At 57.8% G+C, this 19,052-nt stretch overlaps 1 protein-coding gene and 1 long non-coding RNA gene across 2 annotated transcripts; both read left to right on the plus strand.

Annotated features, from left to right (window-relative positions):
• Nucleotides 1-149: 149 nt before the first annotated feature.
• LOC141933676 (uncharacterized) lies at nt 150-1,835 on the plus strand. The gene is made up of 3 exons (XR_012626187.1): nt 150-337; nt 1,244-1,285; nt 1,786-1,835. It is a non-coding gene; the product is annotated as an uncharacterized LOC141933676 (long non-coding RNA).
• A 10,428-nt stretch (nt 1,836-12,263) lies between these two features.
• On the plus strand, nt 12,264-17,128 carry LOC141933876 (uncharacterized). Its single transcript, XM_074848978.1, has 7 exons — nt 12,264-12,451; nt 13,358-13,399; nt 13,900-13,953; nt 14,463-14,580; nt 15,377-15,522; nt 16,425-16,588; nt 16,825-17,128. The coding sequence occupies exons 1-6, from the start codon at nt 12,356-12,358 to the stop codon at nt 16,572-16,574; spliced, it is 606 nt and encodes a 201-aa protein (XP_074705079.1). The 5' UTR covers nt 12,264-12,355; the 3' UTR covers nt 16,575-16,588; nt 16,825-17,128.
• Nucleotides 17,129-19,052: the final 1,924 nt, after the last annotated feature.

Genomic DNA, 19,052 nt, shown 5'->3' on the forward strand with positions numbered 1-19,052 from the left:
AGGGTGTCTCCCCGGCAAGGATGTTGCCGATTTGTGCGACCAGCAACTCTGAGCCACCCTTCCCAGGGCTCTGTCTGGGTGTAGAGGCTCTCCCAAGGAGGATTGCCATAGTTGCCCCCCCCCAGAAGGCAACCTCACCATCAGCCCCCGCTCTTCCTGGCTGCAGATGTGGCACCAGCTTCCGGCTGCAGCACAGGGTGCGTCTCAGCGAGCTGTGGGTGCTGTGCAGTGAGAAGGCGGCATGCGGGTCTGCACAAGAAGAGACAGCGTTGGGCCTGGACTGCTGCAGGACCCTCATCCTCGTCTGGTCCAGCAGCTTCCGCGTGGTCACTTTCTGGTGAGTCGCAGTGATGTGTCACCCAGGCGTTGGGCTGTCTGGGCCAGTGCTCTCCCTCAGAGCCCAGCTGGCTCCTCAGGCTCGCGTCAAGGGGTGGGGGGGAAGCAGAGGCACTGCTTTGCTTGTGCAGCGTTTTTTGCAGCTCGGCTTATTTTCTGAGCTGGCCCTCTGCCCTCTGGACACAGCCCTTGCACAAGCTGTGCACTGTCAAAGGGGTGAGGCTTGGCGTGGGATGAGGGGGGACTGTGTGTAGTCAGTCGATCCCATTTGGTCCCAGGAAGCCCCAGGTGCAGTTCTGGCAGAGACGGGCTGTCGCTCCCCACTCTGGAGAAGCCCCGTGTCTGCGACAGTGCTCCCAAAGGGGATCCCAAAGGCTGCAGAGTTCAGGATCAAAAGCGACTCCTGGAGAGGCCTCCTTGGCTTTGCCCTTCTATGTTCTCCATCTGTCCAGGAGAGCAGAAAGACTTGCTTTTTCCTCCTCCCCTGCTCAGGCCCTGTCAGTCCCTAAGCCCCTGGGCGCAGTGGGAGCCTCTTTTTGGGAAGGCCCAAGAACAAGGGGAGAGCTGCTTTTTGGCCAGGTCTTGCTGGTGTCGGAGTGGCCTGAGGTCCTGGTCCCTGCCTCCCGCCCCCCTCCCGGCTTCTCTGGAGAGGAACAGCCCTGCTCTCGGTGTGCTCCCTCTGCTGGGACTGGAGCACAGCTGCAGAAAGGGGCCCTCGGGAGTGGGGGGGAAGCAGAGGCATCAGCCTGATGCCTTCTGCTTCTGCTAGAAATCTGCTTCGCACCTTGAGAAGCGAATCTGACCCCAGATGTCTGAGTTTTCCCACTGCGGGGGGGGCGGGGGGGGAAACAGCCCGACCCCTGGCTGGTGGCAGAGGGGTGTGATACTGGTTCTCCTGTCGCTGCAGCTCGCAAGAGAGGAAAGAGCTCTGGCTGGACGCCATCCTCAGGTAAGCCCCGCTGCAGTAGCAAACCTCTGGCGCCAGCGTGGCAGTCGGTGGGATGCTCCAGCTCAGCTGAAAGGCAGCTCGAGAGCTGGGGGAGAGGTACCCCCACTGCTGGGGCAGCGGTGGGTCAGCGCTGGCCGAGTTGCTCAGCCTTGCGTTGGTAAAGTAACACCGAGCCGATCTGGCTGCCACCACCTGCTCCTTCTGTGCCTGGACTTCTTCTGATGTAAACGGTGCTGGAGGGGCGGGCAGGGGAGAGAGCAAAGCTGGGTTCAGTGATACAGAGCTCTTCCTTTGTCCATTCCCTGTGCACAGGCAGAGGAGCAGAGCCCAGGAACTGCAGGTGACCACATTGCCCTCCATTCATCTCCTCGTGAACGTCTTGGGCCTTAGTGGATCTGTAAGTGTCTTTGTCGTTCCAGCTGGGTCAAGGGAGTGACTCTGCTTTCTAGCACGGACCGTCAGAGGAGTTTCTCCCACTTGGCTTTTGTTCTCTTTTCTAGCCGGTGACGTTAACTGCCCAGACCATCGAGGCTTTGGTTCAGTGCCAGGCAAAAGTAAGCAGTGGCTACGTTTCGCTACCTTGGCATTGTGTATGGGTGGGAGAGGCCCTAGGAGAGGAAGGTCGGCCTTTCTGGGATGGGAAGCCATCAAGACACAGGCCTCTTTCTCCCTGGAGGAGTTGGGGCGGAAATCTCCCGTGCCGGGGTGGGGAGCACAGAGGGGCAGCCTGTGTTCCCTGTGCTCGCTCCGGTGCCCTGTGCCCGGCTGTGCCTGTTCCGGACCACACGGCTGCCGAGAAGGGTGCTGGGGCAGGGCCCTGTGGGGCAGGTCCCGAGGAGCAGGGTGCAGCACAGGCCTTGGGAGCAAACACCCCCATGGGGCACAGAGCCCACGACTCCCTCCTGGGGATCAGGGCCCTGAACTGCAAGTCTGTGGGCTGAGAGGCGATCATCTTCATTTACCTTTGGGCAGGAGGAGTACCGCTTACATACGGAAAGTAATCTGGGATGGATTTTTTTTTTTTTTTCCCCCTCTCATCACTATCCCACATCACTGTCTCCAAGGCACGGAGAAGACCTCAGGACAGCCCTGGCCGAGCAGCAAGTGCGGGAGCAGCTGGAGCCAAAAGCATCTGAGCCTGAGGAGGGCAGAGCACACGCTGGTGTGCAGACAGGTAGAATGCTGTAAAGGTCTTAATTTCATGTCCAGCTCAAAGCCAAGTGATCCAGGTACAGCTGGAACAGGCAGTTCATGGTGCAGTTGGGAGCATCCCCTTGGGTGGTGGTTCTCTAGCCGTTGCCCTTATCACATCTTGGAATTCACCGCTTTGAATATTAACAGGGTGAATTAGGGTGACCTTTTCCAGAGGTTAATTGACCTTTCTTGAGGTTTCAGTGCACATCCTGGCTTGTGTGCCTCAGTGCCCTTCTCCGTTGGCACAGCATTTCACCCAGAACCAGGTGGTCTGCGGTGGAAGTTTTGTTCTCTTACCGCCTGACTAATGCAGATTGTGTTGCGTTCTCTGTAGCCCTTCTTTTCTGAGCAAGGTCTCTCAGCTCTCCTGTAGGAGACAGGTACAATTCAGACCAAGTGCCCACATTTCAGATGTGCTGTCACCTCCAGGGCTCTTCTGGCAGGGGTAGGAAGAGAACGTGCGTGTTCTTCACGGTAAGATCCAGTGCAGTGCTCTGGGCTGCGGCATCTGACATCTGCTGAGTGACGCCTGCTGCCAGGAGTCCTTCCCGAGGAGGGCAGCAGGGCTTGCAGAGCACACGGCGTCAGAGGGTCGACAATCACAACCATCTCCCTCTTCAGTTGGGGTGTAGGGTTTTGCCATCTTACTTCACAGGAGTCATTCTGCGGCACAGTCTTGGGATGTAGTTTGTCCTACTGAATCAACAGGCAGAGTCATGAGTCTTAACGCTCAACAGACCCCAACACGTGTCATTCCTTATGCCTTTGCTTTCCAGAGTTGTGTTCTGATGAGCCTGGGGCCCACGGAATAAAGGTGGAGATGGTGTGTCAGGCAGACGTGCACCTTGAGCGACCACCCTCTTTGCTCTGCAGCCTGGCAGAAGAAGGAGGAGCCGTGGCCAGGCAAGCTGAAGGAGGAGAGGTATGAGGCAAAGCCAGGCTCTCAAACGCTGTAGCAAAACGACCCATATCTGCAGTTGCTAGGGCAAAACGGAGGCGGCAGACTGCTTGCTTTGAAGCAGCTGTGCTCTGGGACTTTGCCTTGTTAGATGGCTCATCAAGAGGACAAGCCTGAGAGCAAGCTTTTTCTGTACCTCGTACAGTTGTGAGTCAAGCAGTTAGCTTAGCCGTGTTCACGATGGTAACAGCCTAAACAAATACTTGCAAGGCTCTGAAATGCAAAAAGTCCTCCTCCTACCTTATAACCTAAGTAGCAGCGCAATGCAGCCGTGATTTCCAAGCAGTCAATGGATGATAGGAGTAATTCCCCATCAGCAGTAAGCTGGAAATGTAAACCTATATTATTCATTGTAACTCAACCTTACACATTTGTTTTTTCACTCTTGCCTTATAAGGATATAACAGGAGATCCTGTTTGTTACAACAAACAGGGTAGAAAATAGGAATGCTGGACAGTGCAGAAAATCCTGGACCACCTTCCGCTTGCCCCACGGCTACCTGTCACCTTCATTTGCAGTCCCAGTAAAGCCACGTCTCTGGAGATCAGGGCATGCTGAGGCAGCAGGAAAGGCTTAGTCTGGCCGGTCCCAAGACACTTGCCTTTCAGATTTAACGAAAAGAAAGCCGGTACCTCGAGGAGGAAGTTCCCCTCCAGCCTGTGGGGTTTTGCTGCTGCCCAGGCTGAATGCGCGCCTGCTTTCCAGCACTTTCTCCTGTGAATGCTTTTTGCGGAAGTAGAGGCTGGAGTGACCAGATGCGGCGTATACTCATGTCCTCGGTCGTTGTGGTGTTTGAGTCGTTCTTCCAGATCAGAGAAGTGGCAGCTGAAGTCTGAATATTTGACAGGTGGCATTCTCTTGGCAGGAACCGTGCGAAGGCCGGCACACACCACCGCTGCAGGCCCAGGAGGAGCCCTCCGCGCAGTCGGCACCGTGGGCATTTGATGAGCAGGTCTTGGTTGAGCTTTTTGAGTCGGCCTTGCACATCGCTAGTGAGAGCGACTGTTGTAATTGACCCCACTGAGAGAGGTTTGTGTTATTTTTTCTTTTTCATATGTGAATGTAGCAATGTAGCAGGCTGAATAGCCATAAAACAGACTTGACAGTCTGGGGCTGGGGTCAGGGCCCAGGCAAGGCCTGGCAGCGGGTGCCCAGGCTGGGCTTGGCAGAGCCTCTCCGCTTCAGGAGGGCTGGGGGCACCGCTCTGGCCTCTCCCACCCTGCACCTGGGGGCCATGCCCGTGACCTTCCTGCTTCCCCTTACAGCCTCCAGTGACAGCTCAGAGCTCGCTGGCCCTGGCACTGGTAGCCGGTCAGGATCAGGGTCGTCCCACGGCTCGCCAGTGCTTGAGGGCAGCAGCAGATCCAGCCCACCTGGGCCTGACCATACACCACGCCGCTCCCGGGTGGAACGTCGGGCCCAGACGCCCTACCGCCGGCCCAGAAGGCGCCGGGAGAGGAGCCGCATGCCAGCACCAAGTGCTGAGAGCAGCACCCCCGGCCAGGTGGCCCTGGGGCTGTCCCACGGCTCCCCAGTACCGGAGAGCAGCAGCCCCAGCACCGCCAGCCAGCTGCCATCGGAGTCCTCCTGCCCCTCTCCAGCGCTCGAGAGTGGCAGCCGCTCCAGCCCCCGTGGGCCCGCGCGGATGAAGGACTGCTCCCGAGTGGAACGTCGGGCTCAGAATCCTTACAGCCGGCCCGGACGCAGATGCGGGACCAGCCGTGCGCCGTCCCCGCGTGCTGGCCCTGATTCCCTTCCACCGGCACAATAAAGCTGGCCGTTAATCTCTGCCCTGGGAGATTCCACGCTCATTTGTCAGCTTCCTCCTCCTCTCCCTTTCTCGAGGGGCAGCGTTAGGGGCTGGGCCCAGAGGGTTTTCTTCCCCCGGGGCCTGGCAGCCCCTTGCCCAGCCCTCCCTCCTTGCGAGCTGGCCTTGGCCGGCTGCCCAGCGCCATGGCCGTGTGCTTCGGGCCTCGCTGGCCCCCAGCCGGCTCAGTCTCCCCAGGGAAAGTTCACACCAGTGGCAAAGCTACTTTTCTTTACAAGTTCCGCTCAGTGTCACGGCTGGAGTTGTGACATGGTAGATCGTCTCGCAACAGTAGCCGAAGGGCGTTCCCATCGCCCAGTTCCGGGTCCTATTGCCCACCCTGATTGCTGCTGTACCAGACCCATCCAAACACACCATCAGCTCAGGCCACACAGAAGGTCCTAGGAAGGAATGTTGTCCCCGGCCTTCACCAGCCCTTGGCAGCCTGTTCAGCCCAAGAGCAAACCTGGGGCTCTGCGCTTGCTCAGCTTCACTCCCAAACAGGTGCAGAATCCCGAAAAACTAGTAAAATATTTGGAAAAGGTATGCTGTCACCCAGGTAATTCCAGAGAGACACAGCTCACTGCAACGTGCTGGGGCCTGGCCCGTGCCTACCGACTCAGTGTGCAGAGGTGAAAGGCATCCAGCTGGCCTTGGCTATCGCTGAGCGAGAAAGGTGGCCAGTGCTCTGTCTCTGCACTGACTCATGGGTGGTGGCAAATGCGCTGTGGGGGTGGTTACAGCAGTGGAAACGGAGCAACTGGCAGCACAGAGGCAAACCCCTCTGGGCTGCTGAATGAGGGCGAGATATTGCTGCTGGGGTAGAGAACCTGGCTGTGAACCGCTTAGTGCTGAAGGACTCTGCCCAATGCATTGGTTGTTAATTTTTAGTTTTTCTTTTATATTTAAGCCCAAACGTGGGTTTAATCCGCCTCAAGGAGGACCATAAAAATGCCCCCGTAGCAGGAAACAGAGCCTAGCCTGCCCAGGAGACCTCTCGAGCCTTTGGTTTAACACTCTGCCCATCTGCAGAGAGACAGCAACACCAGCTGCAGGTAGGCTACAGCAGGCACCTCGAGGGGCAGCTGCGGCCCTGGGACACGGGGAACAGGGGGCACGTTGTGCAGAAACTCTTTAGCTCTCACTTGGGGAAGGCCTTCCCGCGTGACCTGCTGCGTATCGGAGGCTGTGGGCAGTGGATCAAGCTCAGGCCTCAACTCCCTCAGTGTCTCTTTCTCCATCCCAGCCTGTTCCCCAGGGCGTTCCCAGCCCTTCAGGATCACCAGCACTCACCCCCACACCCCTCCACAGCCAGCCCCTCTCTCTCCCAGGCTAAAGGCGCCCTTGTGTCCTGGCTGGCCAAACCATAGTGCCCTCCTGCTCCCCAGCAAGACGGGCAGCATGCAGAGAGGGAAATGCTCGCTGCAGGCAGCTCGCTACGTATGTGAGCAGCCAGCCCCTTGCACCCACTTCTCAGTCACGCCAGCACCAGAAAATACCAGCAGCCAAAACATCTTCCCTCTGCTACTCCAGCCCTGCAAGGTCACTCTTGCTCCTGTTCTTCATTTTCTTCTTTCTTTTCACGCCCTGTCCTGGGCTGGAATGGCAAAACCGCGTTGCATTTGGGTGAGAATATGTCTGTGAGCAAACTGGCTGTGAGGACGGAGGCAGCAGCGCTGCATTCCCGCGCCACCTCTCCCCATCAGCCCCTGCCGAGGCTTTCGGCAGAGACCCCCTTCCCCCTGCCCTCGCTGAGCTCCTGCAGTTCTCTGCCGTAGCCTGTGGCGGATTTCCTTGCAGGGACGTCGCCGTGCTCGTCACATCACAGGCTGTCCCAGCTGATGCGTGGCTGGCACATCCCTCCCGTGAGCTTTACCCACATCCCAACACGCTGCAGGGATGAAATGCTCTTTATTTTTCGAGTGATCAGACCGCAGAGGTCTGACAAAACTTCCCGGGGGTGTCAGTGCCACGAGTTCCCTTTCCTTTCCCGACTCCCCGACGGGCCCTGCACAGGCTCTTCTGCTGGGCCTTGCCTAGCTCCTCACAGGCAGAGCCCGGCCGGTGCCTGGCCTGGGGCTGCTCCAGCTCCCGGCATCCCTCTGCTCTCCAGCTCCCCGGGCCCCGCACACAGGCCCTGCTGGCGCCGCACCCACAGCCCTTCCTGCAGGGCCGCTCGCCCGCCTCTGCCCCCGGTCAGGCCCGTGCCCGGCATCGGGGTTTGCAGAGCGTGCGCTGGGGCTGCGTTGGCCCTTTTCTTGGCCAAAAACGCTTCGTGTGACTGAAATCCGGCCAGCACAGCGCATTTCCCGGCTGGAGGCGGCTGCACTGGAACCTTCCTCTGGGGCCTGAGGGAGGGGGTCGGTTGGGGGCGGGAATGGCGCCCAGAGGGGCTGCTGGCCCCGCCCCCTCCCCTCCAGCTGCCAATGGGGCTGCTGGCCCCGCCCCCTCCCTTCAGGCTGCCAATGGAGCTGCTGGCCCCGCCCCCTCCCCTCAGGCTGCCGATCTGCAGTGGCAGAGGTGGAGGCAGCAGCCGCGGAGGTGCCCCCCCCCCGGGGCCCGGGCCGAGGCCTGGGCCCGGCGGGTGGGGGCCAAGACGCTGAGCCCCGGGCCCCGGCGGGGGGAGCGGAGCGGAGCGGCTCTCTCGGTGCCGGCACTGGCAAACCAGCCGCCTTTGCCGGGCAGAAGCTGCGTCCCGGCCCCGGGCCGAGAGCCGCCCCCCGCCCTGCCGCCCCCACAGCCCCGGCGCCGGGAGCGGGGGAACTGCCCCCCCCCCCCGCGCCCGGCGCCCTCCGAGGGAGCGAAGCGCCGCTCCGTCCTGCCCCCGCCCTCCGCCAGCCGCCGCCGCCTCCGGCCCCCCCGTGGGGACCCCCGGGAGGGGGGAGCCTCGCCCGGCCCCTGCGAGGGAGCAGCCGCTCTGAGTGAGTACAGCGGGACCCTGGAACGGCGGCAGTTTGGGAGGGGAAAGGGAAAAAAAAACCGAAAAGCGTCTTCCCCCCCCCCTCGGGCTGTCCGGTGGCTCTTGGTGCTGAATTCCCGGGGGAAGCTGCGATTTGGTTTTTTCCTCACCACACGAGCAGTCTCTCTCTCTCTCATGGCTGCTATTTTCTTCACACATTACACAACCCCCCAAAGGGACCCCTTACACTTACTACCCACACAACATAAAATGACAAATACTACAAACATCAGAACACCATTAAGAGCATATAAAGCCATTGCTTGTTGATTATGTGGTGTATCCAGAGAATTCCCCCTTCTTTGTTTTTAAATCAAGGCCCTTAGTATACAAGTTAGTCCTTTTAGGATCACAGCGTCAGCACCTTCTGTAAAAATGCTGCTTTTGGTGTTCAGGGGAAGCCGGGACGGACGAGCGTGCGCCTCGGCCGCAGGCGGTCACTCCGCGGCGGGGGGAGCTCGGGGAGGCCCAGGGCCGCCGCCACCAACTCCGCGCTTGCAGGTGGGGGGGCGCGAATGCTGAGTACAGCCATGAGCGATTGCCTCCAGTATACGTGTTGTGAGTTTTTGAGTCCGTCCTCGTTAATGCTTTTCTGTAGTTCTTTAATAACAGAAAAATGCAGTCCTTCCCAACGTGGCTGACGTCCCGGCTCATAAATTACAGAAGCAACAATCTTTCTCGCCACGTCCATATCCCCTTGCGCCAAGGCTTCTTGCCTCTCTTTTACCCACGAATCATCCCCAAGTAAGGGAGGACACAGGCCAGGGTCTCTTTTAGGATTTACAGGGTCAGGGTCTAAAAGACTGTCACAGCCAAAAGACCCAGCATATAAAGCTTGCCGCAGGGGTTCAGAACATGTGTCCTCGCCCTCTGTGTCCTCAGATAAATCTATCAGTAAATGTCTCAATGCTTTGGGGCGTGCCGGCGACTTGGGAGAGTCCCCATCAGAGTCCTCATCGGCAGGTAGTGGACATGTGGAAGGGGCTCGCAGCTTTTCTGGGGGTGTCTCAGCCACAACTGTAGGATCCGCCTGAGACTTGGATCCACTCGGTGACGTGGCATCGGCTGCAGCTACTGCAGCAGTCCGATCACTTTTTAGCTGTTTCAGGGAATCATTTACCAGTTGCCATGTAGTTAAAGATGATGCAGCAGGGACCCCATTCCTTTTGCACCAAATAAGCAAAGTACGTATAACCTTTTCCTCATACTTGATTCCCATCTTCTCCAGAATTCTTATCAAAATATGTAAAATAGACTTTTTCTCTGCAGAAATTTTCACCCCCATCTTTAGTTCCCAGCTGCTCACCTTCTCTCCAGGTGCCTTCAGTTACTTGTCTGGACTAGTGGGCTCACCTCTGCTGATCGTAAAGTTCAGCTGGGCTCCGCTACCACTGCTCAGCTTCCGCGGTCCTCGCTCTGTCCCAAATCGAGTTGGGGTTCGCACGTCGGGGTTACCAGTTGTAGCAGCCAAAAAAACGAGTCAAAGTGTTCTTCTTTCTTTCTGCAGGGCAGGGGCCGTTTATTTTCTTTAATCTCTCTTTTTCTTCTTACATTAATACATACTCGTACAATAATACACACTTATGCTCTCATTCAAGCTCTTACTTCATAATAAGCAAATCAGCAACTAGAGAGCCATCAACCCTCTCTCCCATCAGACAGTTCCATACTTTTCCACAGCTCAGCATTGCAGCTGTCTGTTGGTTTTCCCTGCCACCTTAGCACAGCCTGGCAGTTTCTTATCTTCCTTCCAAGGCCTGTTTCTCCTCAAGCCTTGCTGCTTCTCCGGGCCTGTGCAGAGCTGACTGGCCGATGTCAATTTGCCTCTTAACATATTGAATCTCCCACAGCTGCGCAGGGCTGACACTCCCACACCCGCCCAATGAAAACAGGGCTTCTTGGCTGCTCAGGGGTAGCAGCTGCTGACTGCCTTTGTTCTCGGGGCTTTGTGGTAGTTGGGGTGCCGGGGTTATGCCGTGCTGGGGTAACGGTTTTCCAGGGTTATCACACACTAGTTTTAGGGAGAGCCAGTGTTGTTACTGGGTGCCAGGGTTATGGGGGTGTAGGCTTACAGTGAGCTGGGGTTATGGGGCGTTAGGGTTACGGGATGCCAGAGTGTAGGTGGGATAGCATTAAAGTGTGTTATTTTTAGGGACAAAATTTGGGCTTTTTAGTCCTGGATTCCTGGGTTGTTTGGGGGTCTCTTGCCTTAGCTTATGTTCTGGGCGGTTTTTGGAGAGTCCTATTTTAGGCTATTTTCTTTTTAGGGTTTGGATAAGGGGCCTCTGGTTTGTGTATGGTATGTCTTCTAGTTGTTTTTTTTGCTCTTCTGGTGGTTTATTTTGCATTTTGTGTCTTGTAACCACCATTTCTGGTCTCATATGCCTGTCTAGGTCAGCCAGTGTCACTTCTGCTGCAGTCCAACTCATTTCTGGTGAGCGTTGGACTGTTTTAGATAGGTTCATGCAGAATGACTGCCAGATGATGAACGGGCACTCCTCGGAGAGCTGCCTTGGAAGAGTCTGGGGCTGCTACCTGGGACTTCAGGTTGCTCCGAAGGAGGCAAACAGAGTGCAGCAGCTGCCTGGCGGGAGCCCTGAGCAGCTCTCGGGCATGGCCGTGCCTCCAACGTCAACAAAACATTTTGGGTAGCTGCCATAGAGGATGATGGGCCTGTGGTATGACACTTGTGCCCTGGGACAGGAGGTTTGTGACCCACCCGAGCAGAGAAATGGGCTGTGGTGTCACCAAAGGCGCTGGGGGAGTCTAAGAGGTTTGGTGGGACTGTTGGGGTGACACTGCTGTGCTTGCCTGTGACCTCAGCTCACCGGGTATTGTGTCTTCCTTAACAGCAGCACCTTGCTGCTGAGGATTGTCCATCCACAGCCTGTTTGGAGCAGGAAATCCAGACTGTTAGTCATTTTTCTTCACCCCAGAGTCTCTCCAAGTCTGGCCTGAGCCCTGGGTCCAGTATGGGGGACCAGATGGAAGGACTGGACATCATCGTGTGCGGAGAGGTGGCGGCAGTAGGAGCCGAGGTACCTAAGGCTGCCTTCTGGAAGGCCGTGGCTCAGCTGGCAGGAGTCAGGCACGAAGTGTCTCTCTCGGCTCCAAGGTGACTCCTGCCAGCAGCTGCCTGCCTTGTTCAGCACCCTTAGCTTGGGTGTAGTTCCTTTTGTTCGCTTTTTTTGTAGTTCCTTTTGTTTGCAAGGAGCGGCTCCTTGTCCCCCACCCTGGACGTGCCCCGCCACGCATCACAAAGGGCCACCTGTGATGTCACAGCCACCAGTGCCTCCTAGTGCAGCGTTGTGCTGGCACGGACAGTGCTGGGGAGAGACGGGCTCTGACCGCAGCAGCACTGCCCTGGCACAGGGACATCGCTTCCCAGCCTCGGCAGGCTTTGCGGGGCCTTGCTCTTCCCCTTGCCGAGCACTTGCGCAGCACAAGTGTCTGCCTGGCCGCAGCACGATGGGCCAGCTGACCTCCTGCTTCTCCCGGTGCGTACCCGCTCCATCTCTGTGGCACCAGGCACGGCCGGTTCCCGGCAGAGCCCCGTGTCTTATGTCCACACTGTGTCCTTCACAGGGGCAGCTCTGGTGGCAGCCAGCTCGGTGTCCTCGTGTCCCAGTGGCATCCCGAGCTGCTCCACTGCGACTGCGTGGAGGTGACCTGGCGTGGGAGGACGAGGAGGAGACACCTCCTGCTTTTCCAAGACACCCTTGCTATTGCCAAGCGCAGGTAAGAGGAGAAGATGGCAGTAATCTTTCTTCCAACTCCTGCCTCCAATACCAGCCCTCAGGAGACATCTTGCAAAGCCCTCTCAGGCTTGCCTTGGGTCCAGTGTCCAAGAACATCCCAGGGAGGTTTCCTCGGAAGGGTCAGGCGGACAGAAACCGGGGCTGTAAGAGTCAGGGTGTCTCCCCGGCAAGGATGTTGCCGATTTGTGCGACCAGCAACTCTGAGCCACCCTTCCCAGGGCTCTGTCTGGGTGTAGAGGCTCTCCCAAGGAGGATTGCCATAGTTGCCCCCCCCCAGAAGGCAACCTCACCATCAGCCCCCGCTCTTCCTGGCTGCAGATGTGGCACCAGCTTCCGGCTGCAGCACAGGGTGCGTCTCAGCGAGCTGTGGGTGCTGTGCAGTGAGAAGGCGGCATGCGGGTCTGCACAAGAAGAGACAGCGTTGGGCCTGGACTGCTGCAGGACCCTCATCCTCGTCTGGTCCAGCAGCTTCCGCGTGGTCACTTTCTGGTGAGTCGCAGTGATGTGTCACCCAGGCGTTGGGCTGTCTGGGCCAGTGCTCTCCCTCAGAGCCCAGCTGGCTCCTCAGGCTCGCGTCAAGGGGTGGGGGGGAAGCAGAGGCACTGCTTTGCTTGTGCAGCGTTTTTTGCAGCTCGGCTTATTTTCTGAGCTGGCCCTCTGCCCTCTGGACACAGCCCTTGCACAAGCTGTGCACTGTCAAAGGGGTGAGGCTTGGCGTGGGATGAGGGGGGACTGTGTGTAGTCAGTCGATCCCATTTGGTCCCAGGAAGCCCCAGGTGCAGTTCTGGCAGAGACGGGCTGTCGCTCCCCACTCTGGAGAAGCCCCGTGTCTGCGACAGTGCTCCCAAAGGGGATCCCAAAGGCTGCAGAGTTCAGGATCAAAAGCGACTCCTGGAGAGGCCTCCTTGGCTTTGCCCTTCTATGTTCTCCATCTGTCCAGGAGAGCAGAAAGACTTGCTTTTTCCTCCTCCCCTGCTCAGGCCCTGTCAGTCCCTAAGCCCCTGGGCGCAGTGGGAGCCTCTTTTTGGGAAGGCCCAAGAACAAGGGGAGAGCTGCTTTTTGGCCAGGTCTTGCTGGTGTCGGAGTGGCCTGAGGTCCTGGTCCCTGCCTCCCGCCCCCCTCCCGGCTTCTCTGGAGAGGAACAGCCCTGCTCTCGGTGTGCTCCCTCTGCTGGGACTGGAGCACAGCTGCAGAAAGGGGCCCTCGGGAGTGGGGGGGAAGCAGAGGCATCAGCCTGATGCCTTCTGCTTCTGCTAGAAATCTGCTTCGCACCTTGAGAAGCGAATCTGACCCCAGATGTCTGAGTTTTCCCACTGCGGGGGGGGCGGGGGGGGAAACAGCCCGACCCCTGGCTGGTGGCAGAGGGGTGTGATACTGGTTCTCCTGTCGCTGCAGCTCGCAAGAGAGGAAAGAGCTCTGGCTGGACGCCATCCTCAGGTAAGCCCCGCTGCAGTAGCAAACCTCTGGCGCCAGCGTGGCAGTCGGTGGGATGCTCCAGCTCAGCTGAAAGGCAGCTCGAGAGCTGGGGGAGAGGTACCCCCACTGCTGGGGCAGCGGTGGGTCAGCGCTGGCCGAGTTGCTCAGCCTTGCGTTGGTAAAGTAACACCGAGCCGATCTGGCTGCCACCACCTGCTCCTTCTGTGCCTGGACTTCTTCTGATGTAAACGGTGCTGGAGGGGCGGGCAGGGGAGAGAGCAAAGCTGGGTTCAGTGATACAGAGCTCTTCCTTTGTCCATTCCCTGTGCACAGGCAGAGGAGCAGAGCCCAGGAACTGCAGGTGACCACATTGCCCTCCATTCATCTCCTCGTGAACGTCTTGGGCCTTAGTGGATCTGTAAGTGTCTTTGTCGTTCCAGCTGGGTCAAGGGAGTGACTCTGCTTTCTAGCACGGACCGTCAGAGGAGTTTCTCCCACTTGGCTTTTGTTCTCTTTTCTAGCCGGTGACGTTAACTGCCCAGACCATCGAGGCTTTGGTTCAGTGCCAGGCAAAAGTAAGCAGTGGCTACGTTTCGCTACCTTGGCATTGTGTATGGGTGGGAGAGGCCCTAGGAGAGGAAGGTCGGCCTTTCTGGGATGGGAAGCCATCAAGACACAGGCCTCTTTCTCCCTGGAGGAGTTGGGGCGGAAATCTCCCGTGCCGGGGTGGGGAGCACAGAGGGGCAGCCTGTGTTCCCTGTGCTCGCTCCGGTGCCCTGTGCCCGGCTGTGCCTGTTCCGGACCACACGGCTGCCGAGAAGGGTGCTGGGGCAGGGCCCTGTGGGGCAGGTCCCGAGGAGCAGGGTGCAGCACAGGCCTTGGGAGCAAACACCCCCATGGGGCACAGAGCCCACGACTCCCTCCTGGGGATCAGGGCCCTGAACTGCAAGTCTGTGGGCTGAGAGGCGATCATCTTCATTTACCTTTGGGCAGGAGGAGTACCGCTTACATACGGAAAGTAATCTGGGATGGATTTTTTTTTTTTTTTCCCCCTCTCATCACTATCCCACATCACTGTCCTCAGACTCCAAGGCACGGAGAAGACCTCAGGACAGCCCTGGCCGAGCAGCAAGTGCGGGAGCAGCTGGAGCCAAAAGCATCTGAGCCTGAGGAGGGCAGAGCACACGCTGGTGTGCAGACAGGTAGAATGCTGTAAAGGTCTTAATTTCATGTCCAGCTCAAAGCCAAGTGATCCAGGTACAGCTGGAACAGGCAGTTCATGGTGCAGTTGGGAGCATCCCCTTGGGTGGTGGTTCTCTAGCCGTTGCCCTTATCACATCTTGGAATTCACCGCTTTGAATATTAACAGGGTGAATTAGGGTGACCTTTTCCAGAGGTTAATTGACCTTTCTTGAGGTTTCAGTGCACATCCTGGCTTGTGTGCCTCAGTGCCCTTCTCCGTTGGCACAGCATTTCACCCAGAACCAGGTGGTCTGCGGTGGAAGTTTTGTTCTCTTACCGCCTGACTAATGCAGATTGTGTTGCGTTCTCTGTAGCCCTTCTTTTCTGAGCAAGGTCTCTCAGCTCTCCTGTAGGAGACAGGTACAATTCAGACCAAGTGCCCACATTTCAGATGTGCTGTCACCTCCAGGGCTCTTCTGGCAGGGGTAGGAAGAGAACGTGCGTGTTCTTCACGGTAAGATCCAGTGCAGTGCTCTGGGCTGCGGCATCTGACATCTGCTGAGTGACGCCTGCTGCCAGGAGTCCTTCCCGAGGAGGGCAGCAGGGCTTGCAGAGCACACGGCGTCAGAGGGTCGACAATCACAACCATCTCCCTCTTCAGTTGGGGTGTAGGGTTTTGCCATCTTACTTCACAGGAGTCATTCTGCGGCACAGTCTTGGGATGTAGTTTGTCCTACTGAATCAACAGGCAGAGTCATGAGTCTTAACGCTCAACAGACCCCAACACGTGTCATTCCTTATGCCTTTGCTTTCCAGAGTTGTGTTCTGATGAGCCTGGGGCCCACGGAATAAAGGTGGAGATGGTGTGTCAGGCAGACGTGCACCTTGAGCGACCACCCTCTTTGCTCTGCAGCCTGGCAGAAGAAGGAGGAGCCGTGGCCAGGCAAGCTGAAGGAGGAGAGGTATGAGGCAAAGCCAGGCTCTCAAACGCTGTAGCAAAACGACCCATATCTGCAGTTGCTAGGGCAAAACGGAGGCGGCAGACTGCTTGCTTTGAAGCAGCTGTGCTCTGGGACTTTGCCTTGTTAGATGGCTCATCAAGAGGACAAGCCTGAGAGCAAGCTTTTTCTGTACCTCGTACAGTTGTGAGTCAAGCAGTTAGCTTAGCCGTGTTCACGATGGTAACAGCCTAAACAAATACTTGCAAGGCTCTGAAATGCAAAAAGTCCTCCTCCTACCTTATAACCTAAGTAGCAGCGCAATGCAGCCGTGATTTCCAAGCAGTCAATGGATGACAGGAGTAATTCCCCATCAGCAGTAAGCTGGAAATGTAAACCTATATTATTCATTGTAACTCAACCTTACACATTTGTTTTTTCACTCTTGCCTTATAAGGATATAACAGGAGATCCTGTTTGTTACAACAAACAGGGTAGAAAATAGGAATGCTGGACAGTGCAGAAAATCCTGGACCACCTTCCGCTTGCCCCACGGCTACCTGTCACCTTCATTTGCAGTCCCAGTAAAGCCACGTCTCTGGAGATCAGGGCATGCTGAGGCAGCAGGAAAGGCTTAGTCTGGCCGGTCCCAAGACACTTGCCTTTCAGATTTAACGAAAAGAAAGCCGGTACCTCGAGGAGGAAGTTCCCCTCCAGCCTGTGGGGTTTTGCTGCTGCCCAGGCTGAATGCGCGCCTGCTTTCCAGCACTTTCTCCTGTGAATGCTTTTTGCGGAAGTAGAGGCTGGAGTGACCAGATGCGGCGTATACTCATGTCCTCGGTCGTTGTGGTGTTTGAGTCGTTCTTCCAGATCAGAGAAGTGGCAGCTGAAGTCTGAATATTTGACAGGTGGCATTCTCTTGGCAGGAACCGTGCGAAGGCCGGCACACACCACCGCTGCAGGCCCAGGAGGAGCCCTCCGCGCAGTCGGCACCGTGGGCATTTGATGAGCAGGTCTTGGTTGAGCTTTTTGAGTCGGCCTTGCACATCGCTAGTGAGAGCGACTGTTGTAATTGACCCCACTGAGAGAGGTTTGTGTTATTTTTTCTTTTTCATATGTGAATGTAGCAATGTAGCAGGCTGAATAGCCATAAAACAGACTTGACAGTCTGGGGCTGGGGTCAGGGCCCAGGCAAGGCCTGGCAGCGGGTGCCCAGGCTGGGCTTGGCAGAGCCTCTCCGCTTCAGGAGGGCTGGGGGCACCGCTCTGGCCTCTCCCACCCTGCACCTGGGGGCCATGCCCGTGACCTTCCTGCTTCCCCTTACAGCCTCCAGTGACAGCTCAGAGCTCGCTGGCCCTGGCACTGGTAGCCGGTCAGGATCAGGGTCGTCCCACGGCTCGCCAGTGCTTGAGGGCAGCAGCAGATCCAGCCCACCTGGGCCTGACCATACACCACGCCGCTCCCGGGTGGAACGTCGGGCCCAGACGCCCTACCGCCGGCCCAGAAGGCGCCGGGAGAGGAGCCGCATGCCAGCACCAAGTGCTGAGAGCAGCACCCCCGGCCAGGTGGCCCTGGGGCTGTCCCACGGCTCCCCAGTACCGGAGAGCAGCAGCCCCAGCACCGCCAGCCAGCTGCCATCGGAGTCCTCCTGCCCCTCTCCAGCGCTCGAGAGTGGCAGCCGCTCCAGCCCCCGTGGGCCCGCGCGGATGAAGGACTGCTCCCGAGTGGAACGTCGGGCTCAGAATCCTTACAGCCGGCCCGGACGCAGATGCGGGACCAGCCGTGCGCCGTCCCCGCGTGCTGGCCCTGATTCCCTTCCACCGGCACAATAAAGCTGGCCGTTAATCTCTGCCCTGGGAGATTCCACGCTCATTTGTCAGCTTCCTCCTCCTCTCCCTTTCTCGAGGGGCAGCGTTAGGGGCTGGGCCCAGAGGGTTTTCTTCCCCCGGGGCCTGGCAGCCCCTTGCCCAGCCCTCCCTCCTTGCGAGCTGGCCTTGGCCGGCTGCCCAGCGCCATGGCCGTGTGCTTCGGGCCTCGCTGGCCCCCAGCCGGCTCAGTCTCCCCAGGGAAAGTTCACACCAGTGGCAAAGCTACTTTTCTTTACAAGTTCCGCTCAGTGTCACGGCTGGAGTTGTGACATGGTAGATCGTCTCGCAACAGTAGCCGAAGGGCGTTCCCATCGCCCAGTTCCGGGTCCTATTGCCCACCCTGATTGCTGCTGTACCAGACCCATCCAAACACACCATCAGCTCAGGCCACACAGAAGGTCCTAGGAAGGAATGTTGTCCCCGGCCTTCACCAGCCCTTGGCAGCCTGTTCAGCCCAAGAGCAAACCTGGGGCTCTGCGCTTGCTCAGCTTCACTCCCAAACAGGTGCAGAATCCCGAAAAACTAGTAAAATATTTGGAAAAGGTATGCTGTCACCCAGGTAATTCCAGAGAGACACAGCTCACTGCAACGTGCTGGGGCCTGGCCCGTGCCTACCGACTCAGTGTGCAGAGGTGAAAGGCATCCAGCTGGCCTTGGCTATCGCTGAGCGAGAAAGGTGGCCAGTGCTCTGTCTCTGCACTGACTCATGGGTGGTGGCAAATGCGCTGTGGGGGTGGTTACAGCAGTGGAAACGGAGCAACTGGCAGCACAGAGGCAAACCCCTCTGGGCTGCTGAATGAGGGCGAGATATTGCTGCTGGGGTAGAGAACCTGGCTGTGAACCGCTTAGTGCTGAAGGACTCTGCCCAATGCATTGGTTGTTAATTTTTAGTTTTTCTTTTATATTTAAGCCCAAACGTGGGTTTAATCCGCCTCAAGGAGGACCATAAAAATGCCCCCGTAGCAGGAAACAGAGCCTAGCCTGCCCAGGAGACCTCTCGAGCCTTTGGTTTAACACTCTGCCCATCTGCAGAGAGACAGCAACACCAGCTGCAGGTAGGCTACAGCAGGCACCTCGAGGGGCAGCTGCGGCCCTGGGACACGGGGAACAGGGGGCACGTTGTGCAGAAACTCTTTAGCTCTCACTTGGGGAAGGCCTTCCCGCGTGACCTGCTGCGTATCGGAGGCTGTGGGCAGTGGATCAAGCTCAGGCCTCAACTCCCTCAGTGTCTCTTTCTCCATCCCAGCCTGTTCCCCAGGGCGTTCCCAGCCCTTCAGGATCACCAGCACTCACCCCCACACCCCTCCACAGCCAGCCCCTCTCTCTCCCAGGCTAAAGGCGCCCTTGTGTCCTGGCTGGCCAAACCATAGTGCCCTCCTGCTCCCCAGCAAGACGGGCAGCATGCAGAGAGGGAAATGCTCGCTGCAGGCAGCTCGCTACGTATGTGAGCAGCCAGCCCCTTGCACCCACTTCTCAGTCACGCCAGCACCAGAAAATACCAGCAGCCAAAACATCTTCCCTCTGCTACTCCAGCCCTGCAAGGTCACTCTTGCTCCTGTTCTTCATTTTCTTCTTTCTTTTCACGCCCTGTCCTGGGCTGGAATGGCAAAACCGCGTTGCATTTGGGTGAGAATATGTCTGTGAGCAAACTGGCTGTGAGGACGGAGGCAGCAGCGCTGCATTCCC

This window comes from Strix aluco, chromosome 23 (genome assembly GCF_031877795.1).
Source record: "Strix aluco isolate bStrAlu1 chromosome 23, bStrAlu1.hap1, whole genome shotgun sequence".
In the NCBI taxonomy this organism is placed as follows: Eukaryota; Metazoa; Chordata; class Aves; order Strigiformes; family Strigidae; genus Strix; species Strix aluco.

Coding starts and splice junctions, on each gene's coding strand:
- LOC141933876 (XM_074848978.1), top strand. CDS start 12,356: ATGCGGGTCTGCACAAGAAGAGACAGCGTTGGGCCTGGACTGCTGCAG. Junction 13,954..14,462: donor TGGTTCAGTGCCAGGCAAAA/GTAAGCAGTGGC, acceptor CACTGTCCTCAG/ACTCCAAGGCACGGAGAAGA. Junction 15,523..16,424: donor GGCAAGCTGAAGGAGGAGAG/GTATGAGGCAAA, acceptor TTCTCTTGGCAG/GAACCGTGCGAAGGCCGGCA.